Here is a 16,801-nt window from a genome sequence, read left to right as displayed (position 1 = left end):
CTTCCTGACTGCAGTGAGTGGCAGTTTCTGTCCTTGGGCTCTGGGTCACATCCTGCACCCTCTCCTCAGTCCCTCTGGAGCCAGTTCAAGGGTATTTCTATTACAGACACAAGAGTTGTGGTTATTTGTAGACTCATAATAAATACAGTCCCTAGTAAGTGTGAATGTAAACCCTTTAAAAGATATGAAAAAGGTGACTGCTTTTAGAACAGATAATAATGGCAAACATAAGATGGGGGAAAGGAAGGAAAGGATGTTAACACCTGTATCAAGCCCTGAGCTAATTCAGGACTTTACTCCAATTCCCTCATGTAATTCGGAGACTCATCCTAAGCAGGGAAGACTGTACACATGTCTAGAAAGCCACAGAGAGACAATTATCCTCATGCTGCAAGTGAGGAAGCGGGCTGGGAGAAGGTGAGCAATCTGTGCGACAGCCCAGCAGGAAGCAGAGCTGCCCTTCCAATTCTAAGGCACCTGCTAGGCCAGGGGTGTCTCACTTGACATTGAAGCCCTAGGATAATTCGTAAAGATTAAAAAAAAAAAAACTAATCTGAAAAAGACCAAAAGCCCGTGGAATAACTTACCTTAATTTGATCGATATTGTCACCAGATAACTCCTGAATGTGCTTGAGACTGTATGTGAGGCCAGAGGGACTAAAAAATGTGATGCTGGCTGGAACCCCCTGTGGGGAAGAGAAAACAAGATCAGTCCTTGCCATGAGACTGAGGAGAGAAAACATTCCTCCAGCTTCATCGGCATCAAGCCCGCAAGCCCCAGGCCACCCAGGCGGTCTTAGCGCAGGAGTGGTTCCTGGTTGATGCTGGCATCCTCTGCTCCAGTGAGGCAGGATTCTGGTAGGGAACTGTTGGAAAGAGCAGGCTGCCATCAGAAAGCTGGTGCTGCTCCTTGGTCACTCTGCTGGCCCCCAGGTCTGTGTCTGCCTGGCCAGAGGACATGGGCATCACGGAGCTCATGTGCCCAGCAGTCCAGACAATGCCTCTAGCTCCTGAGGTCATATGGCACTGATTACATGAGGCAGTGGTGTGAGGCAGTGCTGGCTCCCTATCAGTGCTCCCTCCCTCTGGAAGTAGAGCAAGCAGACGAGCCTGCCTGGCCTTTCTGCATTTGGTTTGTCCTATCAGGCCCTCCCAATACCAGGCAATACATTCAGAAGCCTGCCTTGGGAGAGGAAAGGGAGGTGTTTTACTGCATATAAATGCTGAAGACATCAAGGAACTCAAGCAAGAGCTATCCATTCTCCTGCCTGAGTCCTCCAACAGTCCCCATGGACTCCCAAATTCAATCCAGACTCCTTGGTGGCCACTGTCAGCTCTTCCCACTATGGGCCCAGCCTCCCTTTTCAGTGTCTGCCCCTCCAGCTCCACCAGCGCCCCCGTATGATGAATAGCAATGATAACATCAAGGCCACTATTTACCTCAGGGTTGTATGTATCTTCGATGCTGTACAAAAAGCTTTGCGTAAATTATCTTGTTTAACCCCTATAAAAACTTACCACTTCCTCAAAGTCACCACATTAATCTCTCCAAACAGGGAGGTTTCATAGACCACCTACCACAAGCACCTCTTACTGAAATCACTGATTTCAAACAGCTTGCAATAGACATTTCATGAAACAACCACAAAATTGTTTCTATTCCTAATTCTAGAATCCCAGACCAACTACGTGACAGGAAAAGGCATGCAGGTGACAGCTGGGGACAGTGAAACCACATATAGAACCAATATCTGTCAGCTCGTGCCCTTCACCCTGTGCTTCCCCACCTGGGCACCCACCCTGCCAGAACTCTCCCCCGAAACGCCACGTACCTGCTGGGAATAGTAGCTGTTCAGGTTCCCTTGGATTCCTGGGTGTGGAATTGTCTGATACACAGTTATGCTTTCCATGGCAATCCCTGGGCACAATCAAAAGCAGGAAAGACTTTACCGCACTGGGCACACAATGGGGCCTCCACCACTTCACAGCACAGTTGGTGAAACCTCCCAATACAGCACCACCCTCCTGGAACCAGCTGCCTGGAAGCTGAGAGGCCAGACTTAGCAGAGAGGCCTTGAATAGCCCTCTGCAGCCTGCTGAATGCTGTGGAGTGGTCCTGTGGAAGACGAGGCTGAGACGGCAGAAAAAGAACAAAGGCCCAGAAACCAAAGCCTTCATTTGTACCCAGAATGTCTTTTGTTCCCAGGCTTATGTAGGTTTGTCCACACAAGGCCGTCCCTAGTCACTCCATGGATCCCACACAGACAGGTTGCATGACACCAGCAAGTGTAGGAAGGGCAGCTCTTGGGAGAGGCCTGGAGTCCAGATCCCCGGCTGCACTCCAGCTGTGCCTCCACATGGCCACGCGTCCCCTCTCTGGGCCTCAGTGTGTCCACTTGTACATGAACTGATTAAGCCGTGGACTTTCCCACATTCCCCCCTGTGCCATTCAGCGACTCTGAACATTCCCAGGGGTTTTCAGGGCTGGTGATGAGGCGCCAGGCACTGAAGGGACTCATGCAATTTCAATCAGATATTGACTTATGAGGGGCAGCCAAATGGTAGGTGAAAGGCAGTGAAAACTCAGGCTTCTGAAAATAAAACGGGAAATTCTCTCAGAAGAAATGATAACTTCAGCATAAAACAGCAACCTATTGCCATTTCATATCCCTGAAAACTAAAGAAATAAACTGAAGTATCAAACCTCTGATTTATATATTATTTCTTTAGGGGTAACTGAGACCAAGCTTTCTCTTATTTTATCCTGGTATTTTCTTGTTCCTGAAAAGCTAATGATTTTGCTGATCTTATTACCTAATGTCCTCTGCCTTTATTCCTGGTAGCTTCAGAAGACAGATGATATGGGTAGAAGGGATACAATCTAGCTCCATTTTAATACGGGGGGAAAGTTACAAGGTCTAAGGTCATCCTGGGTCACACTGCTCATGTGGACTATTAGAGCTTCAAAACCCTGGGAGAGACAGTAACAGTCATAGTTCCATGAAGAGCTTGCCTTTGGAGAAAAAGGCGTCATGCTACATGATCTCTGAACACCTCTATGAGGCGGGTACCATGGTTATGCACAGATAACCATATTTCACAGATAAGGATACTGATGCCCAGAGAGATTACATCACTTACCTTCATTCACATAGCTAATAAACAGCAAGAGGGAGAATTCAAATCTGTTTTTGTCTCATCCGAAAGTTGGTACTCCAAACCACTGATACACTTTGCTCTCAGACTAACTATGTGACAGCAAAAGTTGCGCAGGTGACAGCCAAGACATCTGAGTCAAGGACAGCGACATGCTTCAGAGGCAAGAACTGGCTTCTAGACGCTGACAGTCTTGGGAGCCACGGCAGGTGGAGCTGGAGGGCAGGTGGGGCTTGTGCGGCTCGGCTGGAGGGCGCTGCATGCTATTATAAGATCAGCTACATTTGTAGACTTTCTTCTACATGTGGAACCAATTCTATGGTTTGTCATCTCAGTTATCTGCCCAGGGGCCACCTCCACATCTCGATCTCCTGTCCTCTTGGTGAAGGACTGGAGACACACTGTGTGCTCCTAGCTTGAGCCAAACAAGCTGAGAAGAGTGGATCCAAAGAAAGGAAAGTGCAGACTGCACGTCCACTCTTCCCATGAGGATGGTTTCTGCCTCTCTTGGCCTGGCTTATCCAACCCAGCCCTGCTCTCCCTTGTGTGCTCTCTGCAGGGCCACCCACTTCTATCACTGCAAAGGCTCCTGGTGGATCCCAAAGTGGTAAGGGATGCAGTCAAAGCATTCTACTCGCCTTTGTCCTTGAGCGCTTTTGGCAGGATTTCTCTTTTGAGGTTTCCACAGGGAAACAGAAGAGGCAGTGCTGAGGACTCCCCTGTGAATAAATAACCAGGCTTCGTGAAAACTCAGGGCCAGGCCCTGTGCACAGGGGAATGGGGAGGGGCGGCTTTGGGAAGGGGGAAGCAGCCCTGGGCTCCAGGCCTGGCTCTGCTTCTAGGACTCAGTTTCAGCATCTGTAAACAGGAAGAGCACCTGCTACCTTGCTGAACTTGAAGGGTTGTTATATGAAGATCATAAGAGGTAATGTATGTGGAGGTGCTCAGAAAATGAACATCCACACAAACAAGTTAGCCACATTCTTTTAACTCCCTCTGATCCTGAAGTGACTGCCTAGCCTGCAGTCGCTATTTAAAGGCAGACTTTGCACCTTAACTAAGTCAGGAAGGTAAAGATCAGGCCTGGTGCCGACTGGCACTGGGGCAAACATTTTCTACCTTTAAAGAGGCTCCGGATGAGCCAGGGCTCACGCTCAGGAGGCAGCAGGTAACCGGCAGCCAGGAGTGGCTCTGCAGCCACCCCCAACAAAGACAAGCTGACTGCCCACTCCTCTTCTAGCTACACCAACAGCCACTAGGCCAAGTGCCAAAAGGCGACTGCACAGGCCTTAGAGAGAGAAGCCTGCTAAGAATGGCCTGCCTGTCCTTTCACCACTACCTCTGCTCCCAGCATCTCCACTCTGGGAAGACTTAAGGGCATTTTCAGCCCTTAACTCTTTGCAGAATAGTGAGGACAGCATAGGATTTGAACGCCAATTTGCAACGATACTGTCCAAAAAAGCTGATGCGTTGTCAAATGCCAGAATCTTCCCCAAATCTGAAAACACAGCATTTTAGTAGAACCAGCCATTTCCCCCCACATCCATCCGTAAGACATAAGAAATTTTAATGGGCGTTGTCCATACACATTGTATGTTTTCTCACATCCTTATGATCTCTCTGATCACATCTTCTCTGGTGACTACAATGAGAGGAAGGAGCAAAACAACCTCTTTCCATCCAGTACCATCTCTAGCAAGCGGCAGCCAAACAACAGGAATAACTGCAGGCCACTTAATTTCAAGTGTATAAAGGCTACATACTGGTGAATGTTTTCTTTATTTAAACTGCTCTGTAAGTATCAGTACCAACATAAAAGAAAATAATGAATTGGGAGATTGTTAAATTCGTTAATAGATGCCTGCTGATTTCTCTCTTCCACTGTGAGGAGATGTTTTCATGCTCTGTAGAGTCATCCCTAGAGACATATTTTCAAAGCCACGTTCAGGTGCAATTTTCTTCCCTGTTTCTGTGTGTCTATGTGTGTGCTAGGGAGTGCAGGGCGGAAGATGTTAGGGGCCAAAGCTCTTCCTGGGGATCCAGTAAGAAAACTACGGTCCAGTTTTTCAGCAAGCCCAGCCCCACAGGTGTGCAAGGGGCCTTGGAAAGATTCAGGAATCTTCCCTTGGCAGCACCTCTTGTGAGGGTCTAGTGGAGTCCTGAGCTGCTCATTCTTATCTCTGACTCACAAGGCTGGGCTGAAGGGGTACGGGGCTCCCTGAGGGGAGCTGCTTGTCTCTGTCTCTCCACCACCTGTACCTTGCAGAGAGCTTGGCTCTGCAGGCACACAGGGCCCACAAATGTCCAACCAGCTCAGCTGACTTCACTGAAAAGACACCACCCTGTCAGCAGAAAGGAGAAAAACTTGAGAATGTCCTGGCTGAGTCCTCCTCTGCTGGTGAGGGGAGATCTACAACTACATTCCTGAAAACTAACCCACTTCGAAAAGCCAAAGACAGAGGAGTCATTCCCTTTTGGAATATGCTTAATGCCTGGGGATTTATCTTCAGCCCCAACAGGCCAATGGGATGGTTAAGGCTGACATAAAAATAGTGAATCGTGGAGCTCCAAGGCTCTGCTCTCCATTCGTTTAACAGGAAGGAGGCCTGGAATTCTCGGCTGTCTGGGCTGATGATGAGTAACAACACTGAAAATCCTAACAGAGTATTATTATTACGCAGCTCAGGAGGGGGCTTGATAAAGTCACTGTAGGTAATTAAGAAAATGATGATACAAGCAGGAGGCAGACAAATGCCTAGGCAGATAGGGAAGGGTCCCCGGTGAGACCTCACCTTCAAGCCTAGAACAGCCTGAAGTCTGAAAGACCAGATTGCTGGTCCCGGATGAAACCAGCGACCCAGGGGCAGAACGTCTGCCCGTTTGTCTGCCCTTTCCCAATTGATTCTTTCTGAATAATGCCTTTTAACCAATCAAATGTTGCCTTTTCCGATACTACCTATGGCTTACTTGGGCATCCTCATGTGCGTGCTGGGGGAACAGGGCGGAGCCACTAGGATTCGCGCCTTATGCGGGGAGGAGCCTGGCCTCATCAGCTCATGTGTGGTACCCCTGGTATTCAATAATGAGGGAGAAACCTGCTTGGAGAATCCCTCTCTTTGTTGAGGGCTTTTCTTTCTTTCTTTCTTTTTTTTTTTTTTTTGCGACGGAGTCTCACTCTTTCACCCAGGCTGGAGTGCAGTGGCGCGATCTCGGCTCACTGCAACCTCTGCCTCCTGGGCTCATGCAATTCTCCTGCCTCAGCCTCCTGAGTAGCTGGGATTACAGACGTGGCCACCAAGCCCAGGTAATTTTTGTATTTTTAGTAGAGATGGGATTTCACCATGTTGGCCAGAACTCCTGACCTGGTCTCAAACTCCTGACCTCAGGTGATCCACCTGCCTCGGCCTCCCAAAGTGCTGGGATCACAGGCGTGAGCCACTGCGCCCAGCCGAGAGCTTTCCTTTCACTTAATAAATTCTGCCCTTCTCACCCTTCAATGTGTCCACATGCCTAATTTTTCCTGGTCATGAGAAAAGAACCCAGATTTAGCTGAATTAAGGAGCAAAAAGTCCTGCATCAATGAGACTGACTTTTTAAAATGTCATCTTACTGAAGGACATGCACACATCTGTAAAACAGTAACAACTTCCAGGTTTACAATGACTTCCCCCTCTTGGGCACTGCCATGAGAATCAGTTCGAGCAGACAGTGGGCGCCTGAGTGCAGGTAATAAGGATGAGGAGGCTGATCGGAGGAATGGAAGAAAAGCCTGGCAAGTCTGCCGGCCTGCAGAAACTTTCCCAATCCAGGAGGACATTTCAAATAAACTGTAGTGCAATCTTTCTGCTCACACAGTTTCTCTCTTTTCAAAAGTTATACTGTATTCTACCTTTTACCATTTAGCATGTAATTACTTTCCCATTACAGGAGATATCTGGGAACAAAGGAGAATCTATCAGAAAAATGAGTTATCAGATTAAATGGAATAATAGCTTTAAGCACTTACAGTAGTGCCTGCCACAAAGTAGTAAGTGTTAACTAAAATAAATAGGCATAGCTATGAATCGGCCTGTTTACTACAAGCATTGGAGGTAGATTTTTAGCTTTTAAAATCAGGCATCAAAGTTTACTGAGAAAAAAAATCATTAATGCCTTGGTAAAGCCAAGGTGAAGGTCCTTATTAGCAGTCAACATGGATTTTTATTTGGATATTCTAATTGCAAATGGAAGATTTATTAGGACCCATAGATATGCTGGTAATAAATTAGAAGAAATAGCAGAAGCTTTGCAAAGAATGTAGACCAGTATTCTCCCAGATAAGGTCAGAATATGTTAATATCTATCCAACCAAGCCTTGAGTCAGTTAACTGAAACACCAATGTGATCACTCAAAAGTGACACTGATCTCTTCTGCCTTGTGTTGGCAAAGCAGGGACACCAGCCTGATGGTTCTGGTCTTCTAATGAACAATGACTCAGAGGTTCACTTCTGTCTCCTTACAAACAAACTGTGGGTACAGCTCAATCTCTTCACTGAAAACAGGCAGGAGCCACCTATTCTATTAAAGAGCTAATAGCCACCCACAGAAATAATTATTATTCTTTGTAGATCTTAATCCCACAAGCAATGTCAAGATCTACCATTTACATTTATTTCTACATTTTTAAAAGAAGGGCTTTGATACCATTTAATGCTGTGATGGTGACTCCCTAGAAACATTAGAAACAAAAAGCCTGGAGGCAGACAAGACCCATCTGCATCCTATACCAGGAGCCCCTGGAGTGAACCCTCCACACTGGTGTGCGGCTCCATGACCTGAGAAGCAATCCCATGTGGCTGGGGCCACACGGCACGGGGCCCAACCAGTGCTCTTTGATCCGGAAAGCTGGAACAACTGTCTGTGGCTTCCCTGCAGCTATTTCAACACCTGGCTGCATAGAAGAGAGTCACTATGTGTCTAGGCTGCTGTTAAAGAAAATGACCCCCAGCAATCCAGTCTGGAACATTCCACAGAAAGCAACATGTTGGCCATCAGGTCTTTTCCTTTCGGCTGCTTAGCCTCAGATGCTCTTTGAATTGGCCTCCAGAGGGCTTCTCCACACTGGTGCATGGAGACGCCTCTCCCAAGAACACCATGTGGCACAAGTGGCCAGAGAAGGACAGGGCCAACCGTCTTCACTAGCAGCAAACGGTGAACACTTTCTACCACAGATTACACTCTCCTGAACTGTATGTTTTTAGCTTGAAAATGTCTCACAGTGCTGGCTCATGAAATGTTCTAGAGAAAGCCTAGCAGTATCTGTTTATGTACAGCCCAGGTAGGGAGGGTAGGTCTGAGATGGCACGAATTCTCAGCGGTGCAGACTGAGGCATCTGTGTGAGGCCCTGTGAGCTCCCGGAGATGAAGTGAGGTCAGGGGGTCCCAGCAGCCCCTTTCCCTTGCGGCTCGGGCTGGCCTCATCCTCAGGGGCTTTCCCCACCGCCTTGCCACCAAGGATGTGGCTAAACCCCAGATATTACTCCAATGATTCATCAGCATAAGGGCATGTCCAAATCCACAAACTAGTGGGATGAGCTCCTAGAACCCACTTTCTTCACTTCAAAAGATTCCTTTGACTTCTTCACCTGATGGAAGAGAATTGAGCATATTTTAGACTTAGACTAAGCACCTTTTAGAAGAACACAGAGCAAGGGAAACAGGAAGAGCTTTGGAGTCAGCCAGTCCTAGGCTTGAGCCCCAGCCTAGCACTATTAGCTCTGTTCCTATTGACAAGTTTTCCCTCTCTCAGCTCAGTTTCTTCATGAGCAGAAGCAGGTCTAGTAATCATTCCCATGTCACAGCTCAGTACCACAATATGTCAGACAATTAGAGGCATGCACAAAATGCCAATGTCAGACTTGTAACAGGCCCTCGAACTCCCTTAAAGCATTTCTGTTATGCCCCCAGAGCCTCCAGGACCCCTGTGGAAGCTGCCTGTCAGCAAGCCCTGGAGCACGTTGAGCTGTGGGAAGACGGCTCCCTTCAAGGCAAGACCTGCCACAGCACCCCAGGCCCTGCTCTTAGACTGCAATGCCTCTGTAGGTTTTAAAAAATGCTCTTTTTACTTAAGGGATAAATTTCAGAGACACTCCTAAAAAGTCCCAGGAACAAGAGAACTGGGTCCTAATCCAGCGACTGCCTTTTGGATCCAATCCTGGCTGCACCTAGGGATGGCCTCCCACTAAGAGGGAGCAGGCAGTGTTGTGCTCCTGTCTAGGCCTGGGGAGCACCAATCCAGCCTGAATCTGACCCGCAGGGGCTGACGTAAGGCCCGGTGCCTCAGGGCTCCAGTCAACTCTCAGAGGCTACTCAGTGCTCCCCAGCTTGCCACCCATTGCCCCTGCCATGCCGTACTTTCCAGGAAAACCCTCTCCTTCCACGTCTCTGCTCAGTGGCTCCCTCTGAGTGGGAGGGCTTGGCCATGGCTACTGCTTGAGGGAGGGCCTGCCCTTCTCTGTGGAGAGGAGGCCATGCCTTTTGTACAGACTTTCCTGAAGACCTCTGCCTTCTTTTGGACACGCTGTCATGACACTGTGATACAAGAGGAAATATTTCGTTTTCCTCCCTGTTCCTGGCACAGAGCTTCTGAAACTCTTGGAATTTCCCGTTAGAGGTGAGAGGAGCATCTTTTGTTATTCATGATAAACCCCGTTTAACCATACTGGAGTTTATGCTAATGAGGTGACTGGTGGTGGCCCCTAGAAAGCTTCAGGATGGGGGCTGAAGACCAGAGGGGAACCATGTGATCAAAGCATTGGAGATAGAGCTAGTCACCAGGGGTCAATGATTTAATCAGTGGTACCTACATAATGGAACCTCCATAAAATCCCTCAACTGAGTTTAGAGAGCTTCTGGGTTGGTGAACACATCCACGTGCCAGGAGGGTGGTGCACTCCAACTCCATGGGGGCAGAAGCTCCTGTGTGCTCAGGACCCTTCCAGACCTCTTCATCTGGCTGTTTATCTGTGTCCTTGTTATCTCCTTTATAAAAATCAGTACACATAAGTGTTTCCCTGAGTTCTGTGAGCCATTCTAGCAAATTACTGAACCTGAGTAGGGAGTCGTGGGAACTCCTGACTTGTAGCCAACTTGGACAGAGGTCCCTCAGCATCCAATACTTGTCTCTAAAGTGGGGGACAGTTTGCTAAGACTGAGCCCTTAAAGCTGTGGGGTCTGGGTTAATTCTGGGTAATGTCAAAATTAAGTTGTAGGACACCCAGCTGTTATCTGGAGCATTGGAGAACTGGTCATTGATATGAGGAAAAACCCCACCTATTTGGTATCCTCAGTGTTTTGCAGGTAGAAACAGATATCTTAATAGCACGCCCACCATAAAAAAACTGTTCATTCCTCTTCTGGTCACTTAATCCACCCTGCCTTATAATGGTTACTGATGTCTGTGCTCCCCACCCTATCCCCACCTCCAGCCCCAGCTAGGCTGGGAACTTCCAAAAGACAGGAATGGAGTCAAACTCCTCTTCAGTCCCAACGCCCTGCAAAGGGCCTGCCACACAGGTGCTCCTGGGTAAACATCTGCCAAACCATATTGAACTGACTTGTTTTCCTGTAATGTGGGAAGGAATATGGGGGGTGGGGCAAGAGGCATCAGTCAATGCATTAATGCCTGAAAGCCCTGTCCGAGCCGATGAATGCACATCCACTGAAATAAGGAGGGCACAGGCTCAGGATTGCCAAGTGGCTGAAACACTCTGGGACTACAGCTTATTCATCTGAGTGGCCAGAAAAGGCCCGTGTAGTTCCTCTAAACTGGAGGCTCCTTAAGCCTCTGCCCACCAGAGTCAAGCACAGAGTCAAGCACACTTATGTCTTCACCCCTGCAGGAGCCCCAGTCACTCTAAATCAGAGTGGATGGAGGTGCTCGGCCAGCATCTCCTTGAGGGCAGGTTGGCATGGAGCCAGTGCCAGTCAGGCCTCTGAATGTGACAGGCCATGGGATGAGCAGTGGCCTTGCCGTGCTGAGTATGACTTCCAGCCTGCCACTTCATAGCTTGTGACCTTTGACAAGATCTGGGTCTTGGTCCCCCAAGAGTCTCTATAGCAGCACAGTCAGAAAGAACTTTTGGTGATGATGGGAATGTTCTGTGTGGTCCAATTTGGTGCCACTGGATACAGTGACAACTGAGCTTGTGAAACATGCCCAGTGTGACTGAAGAACTAAATTTTCAATTGTATTTAATTTCAATTAATTTACATTTACATTTAAATAGCCATATGTGGCTAGTGGCTACTGTACTGGACAGCACAGCTTGCAGTGGACATGATTCTGACTCCATGGGGTGATGGTGAAGATTAAATGACATCATACAGGCCACGTGTCTACATACCTGAGACACGCTGGGCACTCAGTAAATGCTAGTCTTCAATGTTAACAAAGAGCATACAGTGACTCAGGAAAGGTGCAAAGAAGTTATTTTTAAAAGAAATTAGAAAAGAGAAAAAAGGAGAATTGGAGAACTTGGGAAGGATCCACTGAGCCCAGCAGTATCTCTGCTGTTCCCTGACTGCTCACTGCCGCCCCTAACCCAGATGACTCTGTCGGGGGCCTAACTGAGCTCCAGGGATCCTCAGACCACAGTGTAGAAAAAGATGCAGGACTTTCTCTAGAACAAGCTCACAGTAACACACAGAAAAATATAAGCTAGGGAACCTTCAGGCAACAGCAATGACTTATGGCAGGAAGACTTATAAGTAATGCCTTATAAGACATTAGTGTACAAGTTTGCAAGTCAAGAAAGGCCAACACATCACCTTTAGGAGTATTTTTTTTATAACACAAATACTTTGTTTTGCCAGAAACAAAACCATGTATCACTGTTTCAGAAGCCAAAAAAAGACCTATTTAAGGTGTACTCTCTCCCTATACCACTCATCCTGATCTCACCACCCAAGGGCCAAGGCATATACCCCTCTCCTGGGACCACCTTAGAGGAAACTCTCAGCTGTCAGCAGTTCATCTGACCCTGGCCTCCCAGCTCAGCAGACACTCAAGCAATTTTAGAAAGGGGTCAGAAAACTCTAGCCTGGGGTCAAAGCCAAGCCCATTGTTTGTGTATTTCCTATGGCTGCTCTCATGCTTCTGTTGCAGAGATTAGTAGTTCTGACAGACCATTTGCCTGTAAAGCCTAAAATATCCTTAACAGATGAAGTTTGCTAGCTCATGATCTCTAGGAAAGCCTGGATTTCCTCCTCTTCAGCAATCTAAGACAAGATGATTCTACTTCATGCTCTCATGGGGGTGTATGATCTTATACCTACAGCAGGGAGGAGTCAAATGACAAGGGTGTAAGAGCTTGCGGTTGTACTGGACATGCAGGGAGGAGAGGGGAAGAGAGATGCATCTTAGAGGTGGGGCTGACCTACAAGTAGATGTTCAGCCTTCCGATCCCTCTTGCTCCAAGAATTTTTGCCTATCTATCTTCTGAAGCCTAAAATTCCATAATTAGTTTAAGACTAAGTCCCCATTTAAATGCTAACACCCCTAGAACAAGTGCCATTTTAAATCCAAGTCCACAGACAGCCCAATGATGAGTCAGCTCTTTACCTGGGAGCAAGCTGGGGGAGGGAATTCAGAGACGGAAGTTGCTCCTGAGAAGGGAAAGGACAGTCCTCGGGAAGGGGACAGCACCCACTCACACCTCCTGCCTCTGCTCTCCTTGGAATCCCTTAAGTGATCTCTCCTCTGGTTTTATCTCCCAAACGTTGTATTTTGTATTATGTTCTAGTCAAGTTCTTTGGTATAGGGGGTAGAAGGAAGTGGGCTAAACCTCACACAAGTATAGACATATACAAATACAAACAGGCGATGGTCCCAGAGTGGGTTACACGCTGCTCACCAATCAATCTCACCACCAAGAATGCACTGAGGAAATACTCTTTTCCCTAGGTAGTGGTTGTGAAGTCAACAAAAAATAAATGGGCTTCATTTGGAGTGATCTTTTTCTACTTACTGGAACAAATATATTCTGCAAGCTTTTCTGCATTTCCACAGGTTTCTCCTTCTGTATCCAGGCCAATTTTACTCACTGGAAAACAACAAAGAAATGTATTTCTTAACACAGTTATTGAAGTCCTTTTGTTCCGCGTTATTTTTTAACGTGCACATACACAGGTATGCAGTTTACAAATCACATAGAGGATGTCTTTTCTTGAAAGCCACTGAGGGAAGATCGCAAGTGTCTGCTCAGACGAGAAAGCATGAGGTCCTGGTACCTGCACCCCAGTTGTGTAGGCTGGGTAAGGCCTTAACTAGCTTCCCTGAGCCCCACATAGCTCATCTACAAGAGAGGGAAACACCAACCATATGGAACTGTTTTAAGGATCGTGTCAGATAATAAAACCAAACTGCTTGCCATCTAGGAGGCGCTCAACAAAGGCTGTTTTCTCTTCAGTCAGGAAGGAGATGATGGGCATTTGATATCGGCATTACAGAGCCTTCATTTTGTTGGGAGGATGTGGCCAGACCACATCCAGAAAGGTGTCATGGCTTGACATGGCCAGACTGAAATGGAAGGAAGGGGAGGAAAGGTTTCATAATAATCTGCTAACAGAGACCCACAGCGCTACAAATACAAGTCATTTAGGATGAGGGGCTACACCAGCACTTTTGTGAGACCCCTATTCATGAACCAAGTAAGAAGCTACCAGACCCAGGCACCCCCTGCACTTTTCCAGACAGCAAACACTTGGCCACTCCACAAAGCATGCTGATGAAGGGAGGCCCCAGGGGCTGGCTCAGTCAACACTGCTACCTGCTCACAGGAATGCGGAATGCCTCTGAGGAAGGAAGTGCTGTGGGCTTTCCACTTAGGTGTCACACAAGAGGCTGGTTAGTAACAAATGGCAGCTTTAATAAAAACACCAGCAGCTTTTAATTTATGGATCATTAGAAACATGCTGAATCAAAGAAAAATAAAGCTGTAACTCAGTTCAGGAACTAAGCCCTTGCTTATGCTACAGTGGCAACCCAGGCTGGACCTCCTCTCTGAGTTTAGAAGAGCTAAACGCATCAAAAACAAAAGCAAACAAAAAAACCTGTAAAAATCCCACAGGAACTGAACTGAGACATAAGAACTTAGCAGTGATGCTGCTAATCAATATTGACATAAATATGCATTTTTCCCAAGTAATGAAACAATAATAACCATAACCAGAACACTAACTCTCATATATAGCTTTGCTGATCACAAAGTAAAAACTTGCTCATTTGATCCTCACACCACAACCCTGTGAGCAACACAATTACTACTGTACTTGAGAGAGAAGGAAGCTATTAAGCAGCGGTCAGCTCTATTCGTGAGGGCAGAGACTGGGGCTACCTGGTTCACCCCACAGTCCACACATGGCTCTCGAGAAATGTTTGGGGAATGCATATTTGGTCTAAGGTCTCAGTCCCTGCATGTGGCAAGACTGACTCTGCTTCAAGTCAGTATGACATTTCAACCAACACTCTGGCTGGGCAAGCCCATCTTAAGCGCCCTGCCCAAGTAAAAGCTGACAGTGAAACTTCAAATTATCTCCAACTGTGTTAAATAAACCTTCCAGAGAGTATGTTTTACATCTGAGAGGTTAAGACACTGACTGCCACAATTAAAGGGACTATAAGAATGTACTACCAAGTTTGGCTAATTTTTGGTAGAGAAGAGATCTCACCATGTTGCCCAGGCTGGTACAAAGAGTCTTTCTGTGTTATGAATTCCAAGTTGTTAATTGCTAAGCTATCTTCTGTGACATCACTGGTCTGGGTTTACAAGGCCAAGCAACAGTGCCTACTAATTGGCGCGTGGATCCAACCTTGCAATCAGATGGGAAAGTTGGGGCACCTGACCTTTGGGCAGCCAAATGGAAGGCTTCCCTAGGATATGGCTGGCTGAGTTGCAAGGTATCAAACCACAAGCCAACCATCTTTGCTTCTTCAATAAAAATTAAAATGTTATTAAAATATGCATATATTATTGAACCAAATAATGCTGTCAGGAGATTTTATGTAGACCAAGTACAGTAAGTCCTCACTTAATGTCAACAATAGATTCTTGGAAATTGCCACTGTAAGTGAAATGACATACAGCAGGTCCTTGAATAACATCGTTTCATTCAACATGTTTTCATTACAACATTGATAAGGAAAAAAAAATTTGTTTCATTATATATAATTTCACTTGAAGTGGCAGTTTCCAAGAACCTATGAACAATGTCAAGTGAGGACTTACTGTATAATGTTACATAGCATGTGCTTTTGAAAAAAAATTATTTATTTATTTTAAATTTATTTTCAAATAAATAGAGAAAGGGTTTCGCCATGTTGCCCAGGCTGATCTTGAACTCCTAAGTTCAAGTGATCTGCCTGCTTCCGCCTCCCAAAGTGTTAGGATTACAGGTGTGAGCCACTGCACCCAGCCAGCATGTACTTTTTGCCATCCATTATTAATCAATAATACCTGTAAAATTATGTCAGCTTGCAACACTTATAAAGAAATACTGGCATCTTCTCTCACAGGACTTCCACACCGAAATCCCTTGCTATTCACTGGACCCTTGTTTTCATTTCTACTTCAAGAAAAATGTCTACCTTGTCTTCTCTTTGCTTCAAATGTCCAACTTTCCTAACCTGATTCCCAGGCTCTAGGGAGCCAGGGGCAGCTCTTGACTAGAGGGCTTGTGGGCAGTGGAAACTGGCTCCTAATGATCCCTGTGATCCATGCCTGTGTCATCCCTCCGCTTGAGTGTGGGCTGGACTTACTTGATTCAAGCAAAAAGAAATGGCAGAAGAAATGGATGCCACTTCCAAAATTAGGTTATAAAAAGACTGTGGCTTCAGTGGTAGGCACTCTCTTTCGCTCTCTCTTGGATTGCCTTGTGAGAGGGGAAGCCAGCTGCCATGTCTTAGGTAGCCCTCTCGAGAGGCCCATGTGGGTGAGCTGGGAAGCAGATCTTCTGAGGCCCACTGACAGCTATGTGAGTGATTTTGGAAGCAGACCCTCCCCTACGTCAAGCCTCAAGATGTCTGTAGCCCTGACCACCAGCTTGACTATGGCCTGGTTACAGAGAAGCCCACTAAATCATGCCCAGATTCTGGCCCACAGAAACATTGAGATGATAAATGCTTGTTTCTAGTTAGTAAGTTTTGGGGTAATTTGGGGGTAATTTGCTACACAGCAAAGATAATACATTGGGCCCGGTCTCCTCCCAGCTGTTGGTGCTCAACTTCTGATAACTCTCCAGGATCCTGCTGAGATTCTAGTTGAACAGAAACCTCAGAGAGTTCAAGCAATGCCTCCTCCCTGTACCTACTCAAAAGAGCTCCTTTGTGCATTATTATATCTGAAAAGGTGAGCTAAAATAGAATGTTCAAAGTTGGGTGATTGACTTTCATGTCAAGGAAAAATGTGGTTTCCTTTCAAAGACATTTTTAAAAGTTACAACATTTCTAATTTCCTCTCTCCTTTGATAATATGTTCCCTGCATTTAGAACATGTTCTTTTCCTTCACAACTGAATAAACAGGGACCAGACTGCGTCCAGTGAGTGCCTAACTGAGACCAAGGCCCTGCTGCTTGTGCTGCACTTGATATGGTCCACTCTCAGCCAC

At 46.7% G+C, this 16,801-nt stretch overlaps 1 protein-coding gene across 4 annotated transcripts in view; it reads right to left on the bottom strand.

The window, feature by feature from the left end:
- Positions 1-16,801, bottom strand: part of UROS (uroporphyrinogen III synthase) — a 38,517-nt gene that overhangs the window by 5,749 nt on the left and 15,967 nt on the right. For 3 of the 4 annotated variants that reach the window (XM_032175407.2, XM_032175391.2, XM_032175382.2), the window contains 4 exons: positions 13,165-13,239; positions 3,795-3,875; positions 1,833-1,918; positions 588-686 (listed from right to left, as the gene is read on the bottom strand). In XM_032175407.2, the coding sequence (XP_032031298.1) occupies positions 588-686; positions 1,833-1,918; positions 3,795-3,875; positions 13,165-13,239 (341 nt within the window). The remainder of the gene's footprint in view (positions 1-587; positions 687-1,832; positions 1,919-3,794; positions 3,876-13,164; positions 13,240-16,801) is intronic. The other variant, XM_032175401.2, reaches the window with a different exon arrangement.

This window comes from Hylobates moloch, unplaced genomic scaffold (assembly GCF_009828535.3).
Source record: "Hylobates moloch isolate HMO894 unplaced genomic scaffold, HMol_V3 SCAFFOLD_3, whole genome shotgun sequence".
Taxonomy (NCBI): domain Eukaryota; kingdom Metazoa; phylum Chordata; class Mammalia; order Primates; family Hylobatidae; genus Hylobates; species Hylobates moloch.
Note: the sequence above shows the minus strand (reverse complement) of the source record. Positions and strands in the feature narration are given on the sequence as shown.